General features: G+C 38.2%; 2 protein-coding genes across 2 annotated transcripts; both read left to right on the top strand.

Moving 5' to 3' along the window:
- The first annotated feature begins 3647 nt into the window (after positions 1 to 3647).
- On the top strand, positions 3648 to 12647 carry LOC125879631 (GTPase IMAP family member 5-like). Its single transcript, XM_049561596.1, has 2 exons — positions 3648 to 3760; positions 10466 to 12647. Exons 1-2 carry the CDS (start codon positions 3736 to 3738, stop codon positions 11257 to 11259), a joined length of 819 nt encoding a protein of 272 aa, XP_049417553.1. The 5' UTR covers positions 3648 to 3735; the 3' UTR covers positions 11260 to 12647.
- Positions 12648 to 15547: 2900 nt separating this feature from the next.
- Positions 15548 to 21677, top strand: LOC125879534 (GTPase IMAP family member 9-like). The gene is made up of 2 exons (XM_049561474.1): positions 15548 to 15656; positions 17525 to 21677. The coding sequence occupies exons 1-2, from the start codon at positions 15548 to 15550 to the stop codon at positions 18358 to 18360; spliced, it is 945 nt and encodes a 314-aa protein (XP_049417431.1). The 3' UTR covers positions 18361 to 21677.
- Positions 21678 to 24168: the final 2491 nt, after the last annotated feature.

Genomic DNA, 24168 nt, shown 5'->3' with positions numbered 1-24168 from the left:
TTATGCAGACAACACACAAATTTACACACCAATGGATTATGTTCTAATACAAGCACCAACTGTATTGAACAAATCAGTGATTGGATGTGTCTTTTTTTTCCCAATAGAACAAAGACAAAACTGAAGTAACTGACCTATGGCTAAGCCACACACCCTCCACTCACTGGACAAACTATCAACATTCAGTGACCGGCGCTATGGCAGGTGTCACAGTACACGGCATTTCGCAGGAGGTAACTGATGATTTTTGGGGACATAACGATCAGATGTTATTGAGAAGTAACCAAAAGGGGCCTAAACTGTGCATTGGAGGGATATATTCATCACTTTATTGTTGAGAAGGTCCATGAAAATCTTAAATTACAAGCCAAAATTTACAAGTCACAGTGTACGCTTGTGAACTGCATCTTGTTGCTGTCACCATCGAAGACAACAAGTTGAAGTGCCACTGAAGTTAAGGTTTTTGGCTCAGAATATGAGAAAAGCATAACAGCCTTTTACCATCTTTACCAAGAGTGTCTCTCCATTAGTTTGGTGCTGCAGTATTTACACTGAATCATTCAACATAGCATTTGCCAACCTTTGTTATCTCTGCGATTACAGATAAGTTAATGAGGCTAAGCTCCATAGGGTCCATGTCATTGGTTCGACAGCCCATTGGTTCGACGTCCCATTAGTCCGACTGTCCGCGGTGCTGAATGGCTTGCGGCGGGCGTATGGTGCACCGCGGCCGGCTTGAAGCGGAGCAGGCTCACGGCTTATGTGTTTGTCACTTTCTTTTTCATTTTAACCCACACCATGATCTTTTCCTAACCGTAACCAAGTGGTTTTTGTTCCTAAACCTAACCAGACCTTAACCACAGGGCATCATGATGATTTCGGAACGGACTTAGGAAAAATGAATTTAATATGGTCGGAACAATGGGCTGTCGAACCAATGGGCAGTTCCCGCTCCAGAAGTTAACATTAGCTTAACTAGAGCCCTTTGGACAACAGCTAACAATGATGTACGATCACCAAAGTACAAAACTAGAACAAAATAGGCTAATGAACTCTCAGCAAACAAGGTGACATGATGAACAACACAGCTAGGAGCTAACGTTAGGCTAACTTTAGCTAACGTTAGCTAGAGATGTTAAAGATAACTTTATATTTCTTTCCAGCAAAGTGACAATATGTTTCCTCAAACACAATGTTGACTTACCTTAAAACAGATGTAGACATTCTTGTTAATCTTATTCACGTTGAGTTGATGTTGTGGTCTAACGTTACCACACAACTTAATCCAAAGGAGACACTTTTGTCAGTTGAGATGTGGCTTAAAGTGTAAAAAAATACACCCCGTCGCCCAGCCTCTCAGGATACCTTGTGTCGGGGTTGCATGTACCCCATGCACACCGTTTGACCATTTTTAAACTTCAAATCTCCGAAAAAAGCTCATAAAACCGAACAAAACTGACTTTTTGTAATGCATTTCAATGAACGTGCAGGCAGAGAATGTTCAAGTGTATGGGAATGGCTATATGTACTGTGATTGGCTTATGGCGTTTGAAGGCGGGACTTAGGCAGGTCAACTGTTTTTGGAGCCAAGGAAGAACACTTAAAAGTCAACTCTCAGCTTGAATAGGCAATGTTAAAAACCATGGACTGTGCCAGGAATCTTGATCTTGTCATGGACTCAAACTGGAATTTTAATAGCCACGACAAGCCAAGACAATTACAAAGTCAGCTTGCTATCTATACATTGAGGATTAAAGGACTTATGTCTCAGCAGGATTGGAAAAATTTGTCCATGCATTTATCTTCAGTAGACTCAGCAATTGTAACGATGTCTTTGTAGGTCTCCCCAAAAAATCGATCAGACAGCTACAGCTAATTCAGCACAAGCCAGCTCAGGTTGTCACTAAGACCAAGAAAGTGGATCACATCACTTAAGTCTTGAGGTCTGCAGGTCCACTGCATCTCACAGTTCTTTTAAATCAAGGCTGAAGACTTTACTGTTTGGCTCTGACTTTTATTGAATCAAATAATTATTTGAAAGTGATGCCAGCCTCCCTGTTGTCTTTAGTCCTTTTGGTGAGGCAATAAGTTGCTCCCCAGCTGACAACCATATTTGGTGACCATAGGTCACAATTTTAAACAATACCAAAGCAAGATGGTGAATGGTTATCCGATGAGTTATTAAGTCATGTCCTATTTAGTGTTTTATATCTAGGGAGGAGGCTGTGACACATCCTTCCCCCATCAGGAGCCACTGACACACCATCTAGAGTACTGGATCAACTTGTTGATTGCATAAATCAGACATACAGTCCTGAGGACTGGCCGTTGCTAATGGGACAGTGCACACCTTTGCCTCAGTCCTTGAGCAAGCCTAGACAGGTTTTTAGCATTTCCTTTTGGTTTTCCCAGATTGGCAGTTGATGGTAAAGCGATAATTTGCCGCTTTCGTAAACCTCTTGTGCTTCGCAGCCCACATCTGTGCAGCGCTGTGCTGTATGCAGATAAACCAGGGGTTCATTATCTCTAAAGGCAACAATGGACACTCCCCAATAAATAGTCATTATATTTTTCAGTCAGAATCCATTTGGGACAGCAACTCTCACCTGAGTTGTATTCTCTATTGGGAAATCCTCTTAGTCAGATGATGACCGATGCAATTACCTGTCACCAGGACTGCAGCAAGCTCATCCAAGCTTGCATCTGCATAAAGATGGTTTACTCAACAAGGCAGCCCTCAACATATCAAATGCAGTCTGACATTTAGAGGACCATAATCTGGCATCTTCTTTGGGTAGAATGCCAGTTCTGACTAAACTGGCATTAAGAGTTTTTGCATTTGAGAGTGAAACATCTGTAACAGCCTACAAACCCAAATAAAGATTAACCTTTTTTCAAAAATTCAGGGAGCTTCAACTGATGGTTTTTGGCTCTTTCTGCATGGGTAGACTCTCTGATCTTAAGGAGTCAGTATGCTTCATGCAAAGTGCTTGTCAGGTTGGACTGGATCAACCAGAGAATGAGGAAAACAGCAGCCAAAAAAAGGAAATCAGACAGATTGTTTTTTTTCTCCATGTCAAACATCATGTAATTTCTTGTTGAGGCTACTACTTTTTAATATGTTTGGTTGGTACTTTGCATGAGCTGGTTAGTTTGAAGCACAGTGAAACCTTAACTGATGACATGTCCAGCTGTTTATCTCCCATGACTTGAAATTTGTGTTGGGAACTCAACCAGTAGCTGACAAATCAAGATAGGCTACCCTAACTTTCTATCAACCTTATTTTTGGGAAGGGGCTGCTGCACACAGCAAAACAAGGCTTCCTCTACGTCTTGCTGAATTTCACATGAAGGTAATCAAATGTCATTGCACACGCACTACTTGTGAATCATTACATGCAAGGAACAGTGACATATAAAATGGAAAATCTGCTACAAAAACAACCTAAACATAACAGTAACTACAAACCCAATAAAAATGCAAAAGAAAATGTACATTGTTTGATGCACTTTTGTTTGGCCCCTGATTTGCTGTTTGCAGCTACATTTTGGTTTCTGGCCTGTGACTGGTTGGCTGTCTGTGCCGTCTTTCCTCAAACTGGCTAGGTAACAGATGACATGTGTTTAAGGGGAGGGAACTACACAGATTTTATGATATATAAAGATGAAACTACTCAACAGCAAGACACCAACAGCAACAAGACATCACAGATCAACTGCTTTTAAAAGACAAAGATGAACAGCAAACTTCTTCAGTCTGGTAAGTATATTTCACATACAGTTCTCTTTCTTTTGTGTTTGATAAACCAGCAGAGCAACATGTTAATCTTTAGTTAATACAACTATTTTCATGTATCATTAACATCAATAATTTTTAAAAGAAACCTCTTTTCAATCATGATATTTAAGTCTCCACTTTAATTTATTTTTATAACCACCTAAACAGTCCTTTGCAGTTGTTAAGTTTATTTTTTGTAGTTTTACTTCCTTCACAGTCCTTGTTTGTTGTATTACGCATTACTTAGCTTCTTAACAAATTAAGATTTTGAAAGAAGAAAGATCATTGTCATATATATATGCATATCAGGAAACATTCAAACTAACAATATATTCATATTTGGCATAATTGCACTATTATATTACATTTTAAAGCGTGTGTGTATATCCTCTCAATTGTTTCTTTAACCTGAGGACTGTAATTTACTTAAGTATTTTGATTTTGTGCTACTATATACCTCTACTCTGCTACATCTCATGGGAAATATTGTACTTTTGATGACTTTAGTCACTTGCAGAAACAGATTACTGATACAAAATATAAATAAACTTTAAAAAATGTATGTATTTTTATAGATAGCCTACCCAGTAGTATATAAAGTAATTAAAATGAGCTCCAACTTTACCAGCCGTAACATTAAGGTGAATACAATAATGCAGAAATAATTATAAAACAATAATATGACATATATTATTCTGAAATGTGACATTCTACATCAGGGGTAGGCAACCTATGGCTCCGGAGCCACATGTGGCTCTTTAGCCCCTGTCCAGTGGCTTCTTGAGCCTTTGAGAAAAGAATTCTATGGAAATTCATTTTATGAATCCAAATGTTGCTGAACCTCGATAGCAGTGGCTGGTTAGCTATGGATGCCAAATCCAAAAAAGTAAATTGAATAAAATAGAGAATGTAGTAGTGTGTGGACAGATTTGTTTGTTCTCACTGCCAGCTCTGCAAAATTTAAGTACCAAATAATCATAAATAGTGCCCTGCACAGTGTCCACCTTGTGGTAAAACATATTAACAAATGCTTATTTAGACCATAAGTATACGCTAATTTAGACTTAATAGGCTATTTATCTTGATTATAAGGCTCAAACATGTTTTGCAGCTCCACACAGATTTTTTTTAAATTAGGTTGGTCAAAAATGGCTCTTTTAATGGCAAAGGTTGCAGACCCCTGTTCTAGATGAATGCAGGGCTTCTACTTGCAACAGAGTTTTTGTACACTGTGGCTTATTACTTTGACCTGAGTACAACATCTACTTGAGTACTCCCACCACTAGTATTGCTGAAAATCTTTCATAAAAACAATCACTGGGATCCTGGGGGTAAAAAAAAAAATGTTTAAAAAAGGGAAATGTAAATGTAAAAAAGAGGAAACTGGGAGACTGACATAAAGGCATAAATAAAATCTGTTTTTTGTGAGGGGTTTAAAAGTAGTATATAAGTAAAAGTAGTATATAAAAAGAGAGTTTACCATAAGAAGCTCAGCCAGAACCTGTCCTCATCTGACCCTTCACCACTTAGCACAGACTGCTCTTTCCCTCTTGGCTGCCCCACAGGTGTTGCTGTTGAAGCATTTAGATCAACATTTAAATAATGGATTTTTTTTTTTTTTTTTTTTTACAAAGAAGAGAGAAAAATATTTTCTAAATGATACTGAGATTTGGAAATTATTTATTTCAACCAGTTACCGATTTTTTGTTTTTATATTTTGATCTCCCTTTTGCCTCTTGAAAATGGAGGGGGAAAGACCTCCTCTGCATCTATGGACAGTATTTAGGACAGCATATGGTCATTCCACTTTTATCAAATGTCACCTAAACTTTACAGGTATTTTTGCATTAACATTTTATCAAATTAATTTGTTTAATGATTTAGACACAATTTAGCACAACAAACAAAACATTCAATATAATCAAGGATACAAATAGTTATATACTTATTGGGATGTTCAAGTTGCTGCAGTTTCCTTGTCCTCAATAAATCAAAATAGCACATTATCTATATTTTATATGAACTGTTATTTTTACCTACATGTAATGTATATTTAACTCTTGAAAAGAAATTCATAAAATTTTTGTTTCTTTGACATTAACTTCTCTGCTGTAGTGAAACTAAATTTTGTGTAGTTTTTGAGTTTTGAAATTACGCTTATCAATTGTTTTGGTGCTTTTTCTAATTTGTGTTTATTGATGTGTAAATCACAGTATAGCAATGCTTTTGAACTGAACTACAAAGTTTAACTATGAGGAGATTGGCTCTTCAGGCCAAAAATGTAAGAATTTGATTTATCTTTCTGTTTAATCCTTACCTGAGAGCACATCCCAGATGGTTGGATCTACTGTATTTTTGCACTAACAAAAATTCCCCAACCACAGCAAAAGTTTGTATTTTGTTCCAAATAGATTGGGTCTAGCTCTACGGAGGTAAGGAGGCATCCTGTTATCAGGGGAAAAAAATATAGGTCTGTCTGATGAAGGGCAGTTGCCCGAAACGTCACAACTACAATGCATGAATAAATTGTGCAAGGAGCAGCTTCTGGTGTGCGGACTTCATCTTTTTATTTCAGAAAAAAATATAGGTCCAATTTTAACACAAAAAGAGAGCAGTATCATCAGCATATAGAATGATATGACATGAACAAGCTGCTTTTGAGATTAATGTACAATAACAAGAATGACTGTGTAATGCATATAACACACCAGAAAACAAAACTATTGGATGGATGAAAATAAATAAATAGATCTGTAGTATTTAGAACATTTAGAATATTTGCCCTGATTTGTTTTTGACTTTGATACGTATTGGGTCAGCACTAGTATGTACTGCCTTCAGGAAGTAGCAATACTCTTGTACTCTGAGTCTAACCCAAAAGCTCCTGTGTACTCACTTTTATTTGTTACAAACTGCCAATGGAAGCATTATAAACCTAATCAGATCCACCCACTCTTTATTTTTAAGTAGTATAGGTGTTGACTGAGACAAATGTGTCCCTTGGGGCTTACGGTAGCTTTACACGCTTTGAGTAATGTAGTACTACAAAGCGGTTCATGTACCTAAAATTTGGCTGCTGCTAATACAAGTTCTTGTATCTACCCAAAACTTCCCATATGCCAAATTGCAGCCCAAATACCAAAGAATTCCAAAAGGACTGCTTGGGAGCATCGGTCAGACAGTGGACACAGTGCTTGTTAGCCTGTGAAGTTTGTTAAGGCTTACTATTGCAGTTTGGTTGATAGTTGGACAACTTTTAGGGCTCTAGTTTCCCAGCTCGGCGCAGGTTGGCGCAGGGTGGCGAACCCCTCGCAGAGCTAGTTTCAAGCAGCACAACCCAAGGCGCGCTCAGTTTGGTAGTTTGGCAGACCAAGGTGCGCTGAGATGGGTGTGGCGGCGCAGCAGGGGGAGGTGTTGACAGATCCAGCTTGGCGCAGTGACAGTTTTGTGCCAAAAGGCTTCGCCGAAGGTGCACTAAAAGCTCGCCAGCTGAAACTAGGTCTACTGTCAGCGCAGGGGGAGTGCAGCCGGTGTAGTGGAAGTTTGGCTGACCAGCGGACTAGGCTTGTGCTGGTTTGAAAATTTTCCAACCGGTTTCACTTAAAGCCAAATATCTAACCGAACCAATATATCGAATTATGTACCTAATTTTATCACTGGGGGTCACATTTGAGCTATTTTTCCCAATAAAAGCCCATTATAGGTGTAATGTACTTCCAACCCACTAGGTGGTAGTAATGCTGTATTAACTGCCAATACAAACAAGGTTACACAAGAAGAAGAAGAAGACACAGAAGGACATCAAGCGACCTTCCTCCGACTCCGCTCGCTCAGTGGAGTCATGGCGGTTGAGAGGGCTGAGCGACAAGACGTTCCTGTAGTAGTTCTAGCCCCCCAAATAGTACCAGGAACTTCTTCAGTGGAAACAGGTTACTAGGGCAACAAACTGAATGACTGCGGACTCCCTCGCACTTTTCCCCACCCCATTGAAATTTGATCTATCGCAGCAGCAGCAGACAGCTGAGCGGAGCGGAGCTCCGAAGTCCCTCTGAAGCCTCTGAGAAAAACTAAACAAAGCACTTGTAGTCTCCTCCACTTCATTTATGAACAAACATAAACCTTATTAAGTTGTCATAATGTATGTTACAATGTAAGATAAGTTGAATATAGTCCCTTGACATGCCGCCGATGTGAAAAGCTTTTTTTTTGTTCTTTTTTTTTTTCTCCCCCCATTTATACAGTTGATGTGAATTAAACCGGGAAGAGCTCTTAAACCGGGCCGAAACCAGTTAAACCAGAAATCGGCACAAGCCTACGGCGGACAGCGCGCACACGTCACCAAAACCTCACAGGCGGTTTTCCAGAATGTCACATTAATGATGCAATAAATAGCCACAAAAACCACTATTCAATGCAACTATCTGCAATCAGCACATAAATGTATTTCTATATCGACTGTCCCGTCACATCTGATGTCAGATCAAAGGGGATTGGCACCGTTTGGCACGTTTGGCACGCGTGATGGAAACCCAGCCTGATTTGATTAACACAGCTGCAAACTAATGAGTTGACATCCCTCTCAGCCAACCACAAACAGCCACAGCATCAGATAGGGAGTATATATTCAGCATCTGTCATCTTAGAAAAGTCAAAAGAAAAGAAACAGAGTGAGACTGTGAGAGAGAAAGAGAGAGCGCGCACGCACGAGAGAAACGCAACATTGATTTACAATTGTAGTGACCTCCTCCCAGGCCACCTTTGCATCATCAGCCCATGCAGTATACATCCGTATATTCGGACACTGTGAGTTTGGACCTAACGGACCAAAACATCAGTTTCCTCTTGGGAGAAGTTTGGCCGTCTGACGCTGCTGCTCTCTTCTGCCATGGTGAATTGAGTAAACTCTCATTACGCCTTCATGCAGCGCATTTAAGGGCGAGGAGAGGGGCTCATTTGATTGGTGTGATGTGTGTAAAACCCACTCCACGCCTTCTCTCCTCCCTCTTTCCGACTTGCGCAGGTAGGAGGGACGGAGGTGGGAAAGAGGAGTAGCTGCGCTAGCGCGCACGGTTTGCCAAACTTGCAATATCCGCCTGGCCACACCCAGTTGGCGAAGCGCAGGCACGCCGCGCCCGGTCTGCGAAACTAGAGGCATTAGTGTCTGTTGTGCTGCTGCTTTGAATATTGATTTAAATACTTTAATCATCTTCATGTCATTTCTTATTTCTGCTGATGTCATGATAAGACATACACACGTGTTATTAGATTAGCTTTTTTACTGTGAAAATAACTAAGCATAAACCCAATCATCACAAAAATTAAAGTAAAACACTTGTTCATTTTGTAAGTTATCAGCTCTATATAATAGATATATAACTAAAGCTTCATATTTTGTAAAGTTCAAAAAACAAAAGTTGTTTTACCTCCACTACCTACTTACACATCTTGTCAGTGTTCCCTGCAATTCTGTGGCTTGAGAGGTACGTAACAACTCATAAAACTCAAAAGTTCACCATAATCATGGGTTCAGATCCAGTTATACTGAGGCAACATGACACTCAAACTTCCCAACACTATTTTTAACATCACTATGATATTTTACAGGTATTGCATTTATACCTTTTGATTTTATCCACATTCTTTTTTATTTTAAATAACTGGGAGGAGTACCAAAAATATTCCTAACACAAAAAAATAATGATCGACACACTCAGTCTTGATCCGATCTCAAAGACAGGTATCAAGGCATTTTTTACCTAATTGGTGTCAGCTAAAATGAGCTAATCAAGATCAGATCCTTTGTTTTATGTCAGCTGGTGTTTTAACTCACAAAGACTCTTCAGTTCTCCTCTGTCTGTCTCTCCTCCACTCTGCTGTGCTCCATGTTTGTGTGAGACCAGGGGCTGAGCCAAGCCCCAAAGATTTACCAGACACCATAAACAACAGCAAAATGTAGTATGAGACTGTTTGTTCGTTATTTACCACAGTTACATGTATGAGCACTCCTTTCATTTCAGTTCAGTATAGGAGTCTATAGCATTTTGCTGTCATCTATGGTGCATGGTGTTTCACCACCCTGCTTGGAGTAGAGACAGATATCAGATCACAAACTCACCATGTCACTGCTAGTGCAACAAAAGCCCAGCAGGGGAAAAGCCAAATAACAGTAACAGTATATTAATGTTGCCTAATCCGCACAAAAATTATACAGAGGACTAAAACAAAACAAAAAAAATTAGAAAAAAAAAGAATCAAGGGAATACAGTTCATCCAGATAGGCTAACTCAGGGAAGGCTGAGAATACTATCTTTAGGTAGAAAGAAATCCCCTTGAGACAGCGACAAGGGGAAAAACATTAATTTGTTTTTTCATACTATTAAAAAAATTAAACATTAAGGAACAGCCTGGATGCAGGGAACTTTTTCTTAATGCATTTCAGAGCTTTTCAATTGTCAAGCACATTGTATTGATTTTAATAACTTTGTAGTACTGCACTATACAGCTGTATTATCTATGAAAATGGAAGGTTCAGATCACGAATCAGTATATGCAGATATCCGTGTATGTGTGTGTGTGTGTGTGTGTGTGTGTGTGTGCTTGTGTGCTTGTGTACTTGTGTGTGTTTGTGGTCATGACTAATACAATTTTCTATAACATCAATCATATCTGTTTAAAATTTTCCAACAGAGTCAGAGGAATCCGTGGTGAGGATTGTGCTCTTGGGAAAGACTGGAGTTGGGAAGAGTGCATCAGGAAACACCATCCTACAGAGCCACAGTTTTACTACTAAATTGTCCTCTGCATCTGTGACAGCAAAATGCAAGATCATGACAAGAGAAGTGAATGGACAAACTCTGGCTGTTGTTGATACTCCAGGTCTGTTTCACACCTACAAAGATCGTGAAGAGGTGATGAAAGAGATCTTAGATTGCACCATGCTGATTTCACCCGGGCCTCATGTGTTCCTGTTGGTGCTTAAGCTAGGTACCTTCAGAAAAGAAGACAAAGAAATGCTGGAACGCTTCAAGAAAGTCTTCAAAGATGCAGAACATCATACCATCGTCTTGTTCACCCATGGTGAGCCAGGAAGCGAGGTTGGCGCATTCATTGAAAAAAATGAAAGTCTCAAAAAGTTCATCAGCAAGTCTTGTGCAGCGTACCATGTCTTCAACAACAACGAACCTGAGAATGAGTCTCAAGTTACCGGCCTACTGGTGAAGATCAACGACATAATCCAAAAAAATGGAGGAAGCTACTACAGAAATGAATTGCTTGAAGAGGCTAAGAGAGCAATCGATGAAGTAAAGCAATGTGATGATGGAAAATTGGCAGTATGTTTATGTTTGGAGAGCTTAATCTCTAAGGGTCTAGACAAAGTGCTGGGACAAGGTTCAATTGCAAATATGGTTGTGAGCGGTTTCCTTAAAACAGTGGAAAATATTGCGTATGAATGGATGCCACCTGAGGCTTTCCAAAAGTGAGTCAGAGCTCATCAAACCAGCACTGAAAAACATATGACACAGGGAAATGATAATGATGAAAGGGTGTAAATGTATCATGCTTTTGTTCTTTTTTCTTTTCCTTTTTCTTTTCTTTTCTCTTTTCTTTTACAGAGAGCATCTTAAGCATTACACTTTATTCAAAATGCACTAAATGTGTAGACTCTGCTGTATTGATGATTTGTGGACAGTTGATACATGGAGCATTATTTAACAGTCACACACAAGGGAACATCTTATCTTCTCAAGAAAGTATCAGAAACTAAAAAAATATTTCAGGTACAGTTAGTCAACTGAAACTACATAACTTTAGAGTTTTTTGTTATGCTGCCATTACCATAGACTCATCTGCCAGTTTGTTAGGTACACCTTCCTAAAAACTAATACAACAGCTGTAGCAAAATTTTAGGGTGTAGTGCAGATTGACCTCATGGGTATCCTTATGATGGACTGATGAATATGAATATGACATCACCTCAAAACATCAACCAGTTACCTGACATATGTCTGTATGACTCTATGTTTACTCCCTTTGGTTAATATGTAAAAAGTCGGTGTGAGCATGAACTTGACCTGAACTAAAAGACAATAATAAATCATTTGATGAATTAAACTGCATGTGTGAAAGAGCCGCTTAATGGGAACAGTTTCAGAACTCTCATACTGCCAAATGTATTGTTGCCTCAGAGCGTGTAGTGACAGCCAAAAAGAATGGCTTATGGTCCGGAGCTTCAAATGGCTTCATGCCACCACCTGCCTTTTCCAAAGAACCTGGAACACACCAAACACGTGTTCATATAGCTGGTGTTTGCAACAGTGTGGATGCTCCATGTATCAACTGCAATTTGTTTTCAAAGTATAAAATTATTGTTTGTACTGTGGGAATGGGCTGAACTTTTCTTTCTGAACTACTACTACTACCCTCCGCCTCCATAAAAAGGTTTATGTAGGGGAGTTTTCAACCGTTTTGAATGACTGTACTTGATATTAAGTTAAATATTAATTAAGTTTTTAAGGGAAAAACTGTTTATGCTGGGTCTGTCTAACTGTGTAAAGACATTTCAGATATTCTGAGATTAATCTGACTTCTGACTTTTGTCTTCTGTAATTATATCCTGTAGTAAACTGCACTTGTGTTGAAACTCTTTAAGTGCTTTTTTTTTTTGCACATGCATATGTGTTATATCCTTGTATAACACTTCAGTAAAAAAAGGTTGGCATTATTTTATCTTTTTACTATCCAGACAATTATATTGCATCATTGTTCACTTTCTCATATATTGGTTTTTATTCGACATGTGGGATTTGCTGTACCACTGGTTTGATTTTGATGAGCTGAATTAAAAAGAGCCCTCTTTTAACCACTTTAACCACTGTATGATGCCCATTATTGTACAACACATACAATTTATGACATCAAATTATATTTAGGTTCACTAACCTGTGTATATCTACAGCTGAATAATTATACTTACAGCAAAAAAAAAGTTTAGTTTTGAGCTGGAATGTCAGAGTTTAATCATATGTGACACTGCTCCATTTATCAGGCTGCTCCAATAAGTCTCTAAAGACTCCATAGTTGATCCACAGTGGCGCAGCATGTGTTGTATTATGTCAGGCCTACTTGCTTTCAGAGAAAAACAATAACCAGGACCAACAACTGCAAAGAGTTAAGCTGACTTCATAGCTCAACTAGCAGAAAAGTTAAGCTAACTCTGACCCAAGAGAGAAATTGCAATGTGAAATATTAGAGTTGGGTGGCAATTGTTACAAAAGTTGGATAAACTCAAAAAAGCTGCACAACTTGTTACTAAACTTTTCTAAGTTGTGCCACCTAATGTATTTATACAGTGCACTGACAGGAACTAGGAAAAGAGATTATATTTCTGTCATTTAAGTTTCCATGCACTGGCTCCCTGTAGAATCCAGATTTAAATTTAAAATCCTCCTCCTCACCCACAAAGCTCTTCTGGTCAGACACCATCATATCTTAGAGAGTTCCTAGTACCAGAGCCTTCAGTTCCTCTCCTGTGGTACCGTCTTCCAGTTTCAGTTTAGTCTTGGTCTTCAGATCAAATTTTAAGTAACTTTTGGTTGACTGTAGTTCAGTAGGGAGGTTGTTGACTCATTACAGGATTGGCATTTTCAAAAAAAAATTCAAAAACTATGCCCTTAAGCCTGCTGGCTACTCTTTGCCCACACTCAGGCAGTAGTCAGTGGCAGTATCTTTGCTGATCACTTAACATAGATGAAGCAGTCACACTAGAGGACAGATATCGCCCCTGCTGCTCATACAGTGACATGCAAAAGTTTGGGCACCCCTGGTCAAAATGTTGTTTACTGTGAATAGCTAAGCAAGTAAAAGATGAGCATGATCGGTCAACCCCCATGTTTAGCAGTTGGACAGGTGTTATTTTCATGATATTCTACACCCTTTTCTCTCCAAACACAACTTTGGTAATTTCTTCCAAAAAGTTCTATTTTAACCTCATCAGCCCACAGGAGTTGTTTTTTTTTGTTGTTGTTGTTTTGGGTTTTTTTGGGGTTTTTTTTCAAAAAACACCAGGCTTGTTTAGATGTTCCTTTGCAAACTTCTGATGCTGCATTTCGTCGTGAGGACACAAGGTTTTCTTCTGATGACTCCTCCATGAAGGTCATATTTGTGTAGCTGTCCCTGCACAGTACAGAACAGTGCACCACCACTCCAGACTCTGCTAAATCGTACTGCAGATCTTTTTGCTCTCTGCAACCTGCCATGGCTCCATCAAAAATAGACAAGGCATGTACTTTGATTAGTTTGAGAGTTTCTAAACTGTGCTGCTGCATATCCGCTGGAATTACAAGAATTGTCTAGAGTGGGAGCGTGGGCTACCTTTACATTATGTGTCCATTCCTCAACTCCTCTATAAGTTATTCATATTCCTTTAGTCTATAGGGTTCCTCAGATCAAAAGAATCAAAAGAGTTTTTCATAAATATCATTCCAAGTTATGATAATAACAATGATAAGAAGTCTGTATGCCTGGTGCGGTAATCCTCAAGTGCTGTAGCTCTCTCTCTTTGATTCGCTAACTGAACGAGCTAGATCTACTGAATCATTCATAATTGCTATATAATCTGAAGCCTAATTTTTAAACAATAAATGTTAATACTGTTTTAAGTAAACAATTTGATTGTATTTGCTGATCTTTGCTGAGCAACAGTTTTGTGTAAACGGAATTAAAGGCCTGTCCTAAATATAGGCCTGTTGATTTCTGTGATTTAAGCAAATAATAGTTCGGGCTATTAATTCATTCATTCATTCATCTTCTAACCGCTTCATCCTCTTGAGGGTCGCAGGGGGGCTGGAGCCTATCCCAGTTGACATCGGGCGAGAGGCAGGGTACACCCTGGACAGGTCGCCAGACTATCGCAGGGCTGACACATAGAGACAGACAACCATTCACACCTACGGACAATTTAGAGTTACCAATTAACCTAGTCCCCAATCTGCATGTCTTTGGACTGTGGGAGGAAGCCAGAGTGCCCGGAGAGAACCCACGCTGACATGGGGAGAACATGCAAACTCCACACAGAAGGGCTCCCACGCCCGGGATCGAGCCGGCAACCCTCTTGCTGTGAGGCGAGAGTGCTAACCACCACACCACCGTGCCGCCCGGGCTATTAATTATTTTACAATTTAAAGTTTTACAGTATCATTATGTGGACTAATGAACTGTTAGTTTGATTAATTGTAATATGGATTATAAATCTGCAGAAACAGAAAAACTAAAAATACATGATGTAAAATAGAAGAAATATTATCACTTAATTCTCCGGTTGTGTTTTTCCGTTTGTATGATTGGTTTGTTTGTCTAACTTTATAGGTGTTTTTTTCAGGTAATTGTGATGTCTGATCTTGTTTTTATATTACTAACAAAATTACATTAAAATGAATACACTGAATAAGATGAATTTCACAAAGGCAGGATTTACTGCAGGGCTTTAGTATTAGATTGCATTCCTATGTTTCTGGTATTCTGGGATTCATCAATTATTACTGTTGAACAGGACAATAATACTCCAGACTGCAGGTCCATGTATATGACAAATTTCTCTAGGTAAATAGTCCTCTGTGGAAGTGTACTCTAACTAATATACTTATGCACAGCCTCCTGATTGGTTGCTTGCAACTACATTTGTATTTCTGATCTGTGAATGGTCAGATTTAGGCTGGGAACAGGTGATGCATGTTTCAGGGGAGGGAACTAGAGGCAGGCTACAATATAATGATGAGATGGATATTAAAATACTCAGAACAAGACATCCACAGTGACAAGACATTAAAGATCAGCTACTCCTTCAAGAAAGAGATGGCCAGTGAAGATAATCTACTGCCTGGTAAGTAAATCCTAAGCAGTACTAATACTCTGCATAGTGTTTGGGTTTGGGCACAATTATGATTTTCTTAAATATAAAGCAGCTCATCAGTTATATCCATGATGTATGGTGGTTACCAGCTCCCAATTTGTTATGACACTTCATTTCTATTAATTTGACTGAACATCTAGTCAGTTATCTTAAAACATGAGATTTCAGATTTTGTAATTTTTGCAGTCTGTACACACCCCATTTACTGTATTGTACAAAAACAACAATAACAGCAATATTAGTAATAATACATATTTATACATCAAAATTAGCATTTTGCTGTGATAACTTCTTAAACAGCATATGTTCACTTTCTGAATATTTTTGCTTGTCTTGATTACTTGACATCACAACTAATTAATGTTTTGCCTAATTCTTGACTTGTGTGTTGGCTTTTTGACAAATCAAGGAATTCTGGAGAAAAACAAGATATTTCAAAAATAACTAGATATGGCAAAAACCTTGGGTAACTCTTTATTTGGATAGTCCGCCTTTAGATAGTTTATAAAGTATATGTAAGATTTAAACAACTAATTGGTTGAGATTCAACAGTTTAACTGTTCTGCTTTTCCTGTAGATGCTCAACAGATTCCATAGAGTATTCATAAACATACCGGCATATTCTCAGAATAACTTAAGTAACAGTCAGTCTCAACTAAATTACTGTATATTCCTAGTCATAGTCCTTCAAAGAAAACTAACCTGCTGGAATTATTAGATAGATTAATCAAATTAAACTCTGAATCCAAGATTTCTGATTTGGATTTTGTTTTTTACAGACAGAGCTAAGATGAGTGCTAACTCTCAGCCTTTCTTATTTTGCATCAATGACAGTTTTGTCTACATTTATCTGGAGAAAGTTCAGCACATTCAGTCTATTATTCCCTTGCAGAGAGAATGTATGGGACTGTGTTTTCTTGGTGACAGAGCAAAGTAAATTTGGGTGTCGTCTGCATAATTATAGTAGTTGATGTTTTTTAGTAAATTTAGTAAATTTTAGTTACTTTGTATTTATAATACAAAATATAATCAACAAATGGATTATTACAGGCTGAAGTGACAGTTTATTCCCAAAAACACACATTTTTCCTCTTACCTATGATGCTATTTGTCAGTCAAGATTGTTTTTGTGTGCGTTGCCTACTGTTGGAGATATCAGCTGCAGAGATGTCATCCATCATGCCTGTACATGAAACTAGATGGCACTCAGCTTGTGGTGTTCAAAGTGCCAAAAATTTAAAAAAAAAAAAAAAAAAAAAAAAGAGAGAATTTTTTTTTTTTTTTTTTTTTTTTTCTCGGGAGAACTCAACAGCAATGTCTATTTTCTGAGCACAGCCTGGTCCGTTCCTTTAACTGTAATTACGAGCCTTAACCCGGTTTAAACCCAACTTTTTTTTTTTAAGGATACGAACAATAGAAGGCAGACATCTCTATGGCCAATATCTCCAACACTTGCTAAGTCACACCAAAACAATCTAGACTGATAAATAGCACTACAGGAAAGAGAAAAAAGATATATTTTTGATTTGGGGGCAAACAGTCCCTTTAAGATAAAACACAATACACAATCTACCCAGCAGTATATGAAGTAAAATAAGCTCCATCTTTACCAACGGCAACATTAAAGTGATGAACACATCAATGCATCAGTTAAAATCCAATAATATTACATTATATTACATTCTATTATCCTGAAATAGGCCATTTTTGCATAATGAGTAGTTTTCCTGTTGGTATTTTAAATATATTTTGATTGAAATACTTTTGTACTTTTACTTCAGTAAAATTGTTATTTTTACTGCACCCACCACTGACGTCTGTGTAATGTTCTCCAGCAGAGCAGCTGAGGATTGTACTTGTTGGGAAGGTTCAAGCAGGGAAGACTTCAGTCATGAACACCCTCCTGAGGTACCCAGAGGAAGATGAGGAACTTGCCTCTAAAAGTCAAAAATTATTGATCACTGACACACACAAATGTCAGAAGGAAGAAGTAAAGGTCGGACAACAAAACGTGGTTGTTGTCGACACTCCAGGTCTGTGTCATGCAGAAAAAGAAGATAAGGAGGTGATGGCAGAGATTAAGCAATGCGTCTCACTGGCTGAGCCTGGTCCCCATGTGTTCCTGTTTGTCATGGAATTGGAAACATTTACAGATGAAGGACAGGACATGGTGAAGATCATTAAGGAGACCTTTGGTGAAAATATGGTAGATTACAGTATGGTTTTGTTCACCCATGGAAATGAACTACAGAGAGCTACAAGAACCATAGAAGAATTCATTGGCGAGGGTAATCTTAAAAACTTTGTTGAAGAGTGTAAAGGGGGATGTCATGTTATTGAAAATGAAGACCACAGTCCATCACAAGTCACCGAGCTTCTGAAGAAGATCAACTACATGGTTCAGGAAAATAAAGGAAACTTTTACACCACCAAAATGTTCCAAGATGCTCAAAAAGAAGCAAACGCTCCTGATGTTAGGAAGAAAATCTCGCTCTCTGTTGGTGGCTCTGCTTTGGCTGGAGCAGGTGTTGGAGGAGCAATATCATACCTTGCTGGGGCTGGGTTAGCAACCACAGCAGGAGCAGCAGCAGGAGCTGCAGTGGGGGGTGTAATGGGGGGTGTAGGGATAGTTACGGTAGAACGCATTAAGGCTAAAAAATGTGTTATGCAATGAATTTTCACTGTTCTTATGAGCAGGTGTAGGCCAAAGTCAGAGGCTATAAATAACATGATTTCATGTGTTTATGCATTTATATCAGTCTGGCAAATGACCTAATGCTGCGTTCACATGGAATCAGGCAGCCAGAAAACACCATCTGTACGGCACGGGAAAAACAAACAGTTCGGAATGGCAGAAAGGCAAAACAAAAAACACATGACAACATGTTGCAATGGTAATGCTTTATTTTTTATAAAGAACTGGCCAAATTATATTAAATAAAATTATTTTATGTTCATTACTTTATGTAATTTTTGTAGTTATGTCCAGTAATTGTCCAGGTCACAAATGTTTTCTCCCTGTGTGAAGCAGCTATGTAACATCCGATTGTAAATTCCATTGCAGAGGACAGCAAAAAGTTCAAAAACTTTGACGGCAAAACCATCTGCCGTTACCATTGCTGATATTCTCTGCTGACCTCACCTAATTTTACCATCCTGCTCTCATCCACTAAAATGATATCCACTTTGTTGTATACAGTCTTCCTGATTCCATTTGAGCGCAGCATAATGGAGCTGGTTATTTGGCTATTCAAATCAATATTAGTCTAAAAGATAAGGGGAAAAATAAATGCACACACTGATATATCATTAAGTCATTTACACCACTTAAAGGTTTTCCTTAAGAGAACCCAGGACTCTGTTGCAGCAGCTGTTAATAAATTCTTCTGACTACTTTTAAACTAGGGATTTACTAAATCAGGTTGCACTATTAAAACTAAAGCCAGTAAAGACTTCAATGATGTGTCAGACCAACGCGTTCTCATCCCAACTCGTCAAATATCGTTGCTTTATCTGTGGACTTTCAGGTCTACATATGACGCCCTAGGTATCCTTCTGCATCTCTTGTTGACATTTCGGAACAACGTGTCAATTGACATGCATTGTGTCTTTTCAAAATACACTCTTGTTTCAGGAAATGTATAGTGTCTGCTTGTTAGATGCATGGAGTCTTTTTAAAAATAAACTTACAGCATCTGTAAAACACCTTGTATTTATGTCTAATTCCTAGTGCAACATCAGCACATTTTACGTTTGGAAAAAACATCATGGTTTGGCCAACATTCACCCTGGGTGAAAGTCTGAGGTTTGTTGGACCTATGCACCTCCCCTCCCAGCACCCAGGTCACTTACAAAGCAACTGATTTGACGAGTTCAGAATGAGAATGGGTTTGTCACACTACTGCTAGGAAACATTTGCAGTGCTGTCCAACCCTGAGCAATTAACTATGACGATTAACTATCACAAGCTAGCATAACTGCCCAAAACGCCTGCTGTAGAGGCTCACACATAAATCTCAGAGTCATTCATACAGTTTATAATGAGAGGGAAATGATGTTAAGCTAACTGATGCTATTAACATTTTTAAACAAATGTTATTAGCATTATGTTTCATAATTTGAGGCTTATTGTGTTATTTTAGGAACTGTAACTTAACCTTAATTTAAAATTTTATCAAGTTTCAAGTCAGATGTGTCGACCATATTAATTCTTTTACTCTAAAGTTATGTCTGTAAATATTTAATCACAACTAACAACTTGTTTGTGACCTGCAAGCTGTTTTAAGTTAGTGATAAAACTAAATTTAGCAAGTGCAAATGTTAGCATGGGGCTAAACATTTTAACAGCTGATGTAACAGAGTTGTGATAGGCCTATTTCTTGACCGATAAATATTATTTTTGTGTCTTTCCTCCAAGAGCACTGTCTGTCACTTATCTTTGGTATAAAAAGTATGCTGGCTTGCAAACTGCAATATGCAACTGGACATCAATAGCAGGACGTCCTGGTATTTTTGGCATGCTGCATTTGGCATACTATGTATTGGGACATACTAAACCGCTGCTCTAATAGGTTATTTACTCCCACTGTTCAATATACATTAGTAAATTAAAACATATTAGGCCCTCTTTCTTGTCATCTTACAGATCACAATTGGCTGTGGTGAAACATGGTTAAATGTTTATGACCACCATTTTTCATGGACTTTGAATTTGATTCATCTGTTTATCTGTTTTTGGTCAAATTATCTGATTATATTCTGGTGGAGAGTTTGGACTATGTATTGTACTTTGATATTAAATTGCATCTGGATATTCTATCTCGGGACTTAAGGGTTTATCTTTAATGCTGTGTTCACACTATGAGCGACACGACAACTAATGACAAGACATGACAGACTAAAGCCTCATACTTGTTGCTGCTGACGGGCATGACAAATAAAAGTTGAGCTGGGTTCAGCTTTTTTCAGCACTCTAATGGCGCAGTGAAGCGTCAGCCAGTCATGAGTTTTTGTTTTTATTTGGTTTAGTTAGCTGACTTTATGCTAAGCTAGCTCTATGTGCATTGTGTTGCTCACAGAGATGCACTGGGGGATCATCAAAATGTGATGTTAAAATGGGGCTCAGACACTGATCTTGATTTTTATGACCATATACAAACTGTAGATGACAGTCGTTTGAGGTGCTTTGTGGGAGGTAGCAGACACACACAAACCTGTGATGACAAATACATTAACCAGCGCTTGGGCAACACTTCAGTGATCGATAATGTAGCTAGCTGTCACACTGTTGCGGTGTCGCTCATAGTTTGAACACACCATAACTTCACAGGGTTTTCAGGGCATTTTTGTTTTGTTTTGTTTTTGTCATTGTACATTTTAGTTATGTCACCTGATTTATATTTCCCATGATATGAGACTATTTGTGTTGTTCTGATTGTTTAAAAAAAATCTGATTTTTCATAGTTTTTTTATTTTCATTTTTTCTTATTATTTAGTATTTTCTAATCAGTCTCATTATTCTCATCATTTGCTAAGTTTCACATTCATAAATGTAAATTTACCAAAGTAAAACCTTACTTCTGTGTTTTTCATGTAGAAATGCAACTATATTAAGACAATAACCTCAGCAAAAAAAAAAAAAAAAAAATTAAAACTGTGAGACTACTCCCAATTTAATGTTTTTACTGAAATTACTGTATACCACACATACCAGGTAACCACAATGTCCTATTTTCTAATATATGAAGATTAGAAATTGGTATGAAAATATACAGACCTGCAAATTCTGCAAACAAAAATCAGGTATGGGGTCTGGGGGAATCCTTGCCTGGAAGAAAATCTTTAGTGATTTTAATACACAAATCTAATGAAACCTTCTGGAGCATTTTGAGAGTAGAATACAATGAGAAAAGAAAACATCTTGTTCTAATAAACAAATACATAACAATAGGCTAAGTCACATGAATTGACTCACTGGCATTAACAAAATGACGCCAGGGACACTTCCCAGGCGGCGTATTTTGAGGCCCTGGGACTGAGACCAGCTAGGCTGGAGTCAGTAAGCTTTCAGAAAAAGTGCACAAATACGGAGAACGCAGAGTACAGACAGAAGGCTTCGTCTTTATTTGTATATGTAGCTAACATTGAGTATAAATGAGTCTTAAGGCAGAGGCTATTGTGCCGTTACAGGCTGCAGGTAATCAAACTTGACTGACATTCTCACATAATTTATTTCAGCCAGAGCAAACAAAAAGCCATGATGTTGTCTCCAAACATGACAAGGGTAACAATTCACTATGATGATTGCTACGAAAAGCTTACCTCAAGTTTTCACAGACACATTCATCAAGGAGTCATTCTCTCCTCAATCACCGAGCAGCAAATTTTGCCGAAAAGCAACTGGGACTTCTTTGTAGATATGCATATAATAAATGTGTCAGCTCTGTATTACTTCTATGGGTTTGGAAAGTCATGTTTCAGTTTTGATGAAAGGTTTTGTATTTGTATATAATGTGTTAGCAGATTTGATACTTAATGTTAAGCTGTATCATCTGTTGTTATTTGATATGCTGATCAGTTCAATATCAAATATTGTGGTATATTTTGACAACTGGTTATGTAATCTGTGTTTCATTGTGTCTGATGTCAGAATCTTTCACCAACAATAAAGACCAGTAATCACCCTAGCCAGCCTCATCATTCAGCACAGCATCTTTGGTACAGTTATAATGATGTTCCATACCACAATGGAGTTGGACTCACTTTCAGCTCAGGATTCAGAAAGGTGGGGTAGCTAGTGGCAGGGGTCAAACCATTACATGTGCACACTATGTCTATTAATAGGGAGTTAACCCCACAAACAGGTAAACAACCATGTCTTACAGCAAGGAAAAATGACTTCAACTTGTCTGAAACCACCTGACACAAAGAAAACTTGCTGTTGAGTCAACCTGAGTCAGCCCCTGCTGTGTGCTGTTTTACACAACAGTTTGCTTTGTTGTTGTACTGTTATTAATAATGCTATAAAATTGGGTTAAATTATTGTTAATAAGTGCTCGATTCAAATTATTCTATTCAGAATTTTGTTTAACATTTAATATAACATCACTGTAGGGTGAGTCTCTGACAGCACCGCCAGGCTAGATTTTCCCTAAAGCGTTCCTGCTTTAAAGCCTTATTTAAGACTCAGTATATGGTGGCGTCATCTGCACACATTGCAGTGATGCTATAATTTAAAATGAATGAGTAAATCATTCATAAAAATGGAAAACAAAAGCGGCCCTCAACATCCTTTCCCTGAAACACTCAACACAAATGTTACACTTCATCGAAAAATTCAGCCAGCCATCTGAGTTACACGACAGACAGCTGACCCTCAAAATTAAATAAACTGACTCTTGTAAACACCATTTTATTGTCAGTTATCTTGTTAAGATAACAGGAGTCAGCGGAATGTCAGGCGCTGACCTGGCCTCCACTCGTGATGATTTGAGATATAACAAACAAACCAACCAGCTGATACCTCATAAAGACACCACTGTTGACAGAGGTCAATAAATCAAATAGGGTGTGTGTGACTGTTCTAATGATCCAGTAATTTAAAATAAAATTAAAGATAGGAGAAAAATGCAAACACTGAAAACAGATTCAAGAATCATTTTAGTTTCTTCTTCCTCTCTCTCACATTAAACACTTCCAGACACCTCAGATTTATCTGGTGACCCTTTGTAGGTTCCCCACCCCATGGTCGGGAACCACTTGGCTAAACTTGCCTCCTGTGTTTTATGGAGTGTGTTTCCAGTCACCTGTGTCTGTAATAAAATACATTTTAAAAAAGACAATGGAGATTTACAGACCTGGCCTGAAAGTGCAAATATTTTTCATCACCTACTTAAATACAGCAGTACTGTTTACTAAAATTGTCAGCAGTGTAAGTACAGAAGTATTCTCAGCTTCATGCAGTAACAGAACATGTGCAGTAAAATGTCTCCTGTGACTGATATCTGATTCTGTGTGTCCTTATTAGGGCCTGCTTATTATGTATGAGAGTGGAGTGGTAGGTGCAAAACGGGGGAGGCACTCCAAATTATTTTTTAAGCACTGGGTAGGGAGGTATGTTTTTTGATTTGGCTCAGGGGTGTGCCATTTAACCTTTAATAGTCGTGTCATGTATTTATTTTAAATGTCCTCAGAACCCCAAAACTGGCAGGTGGGTTTAAAAGGCATATTTTCTTTAAAAATCTCCAAAATCACGTAACACGTTCCCACTACCACCCAAGATACATCAGTTAATACCCCTCTCATGAATTTCAAGGCTTTTGAATGTCATAAAAAATGGTTGCTAACAAGTGGCTAAATGAAACTACATACATCATCACAGTGAACATGGCTTCACAGCTTCGTTGTGGTAGCAAAATTGAAGTCATGCATCTGTAGTTTAGTTCGTTTATAGCCTAACGCTAGCTCTTTACCTCTGATAATT

The sequence above is a fragment of the Epinephelus fuscoguttatus genome, linkage group LG19, assembly GCF_011397635.1.
Source record: "Epinephelus fuscoguttatus linkage group LG19, E.fuscoguttatus.final_Chr_v1".
Lineage (NCBI taxonomy): Eukaryota > Metazoa > Chordata > Actinopteri > Perciformes > Serranidae > Epinephelus > Epinephelus fuscoguttatus.
This window is presented reverse-complemented; position numbering and strand designations above follow the sequence as displayed.

Coding starts and splice junctions, on each gene's coding strand:
- LOC125879534 (XM_049561474.1), top strand. CDS start 15,548: ATGAGATGGATATTAAAATACTCAGAACAAGACATCCACAGTGACAAG. Junction 15,657..17,524: donor TGAAGATAATCTACTGCCTG/GTAAGTAAATCC, acceptor GTTCTCCAGCAG/AGCAGCTGAGGATTGTACTT.
- LOC125879631 (XM_049561596.1), top strand. CDS start 3,736: ATGAACAGCAAACTTCTTCAGTCTG. Junction 3,761..10,465: donor CAGCAAACTTCTTCAGTCTG/GTAAGTATATTT, acceptor ATTTTCCAACAG/AGTCAGAGGAATCCGTGGTG.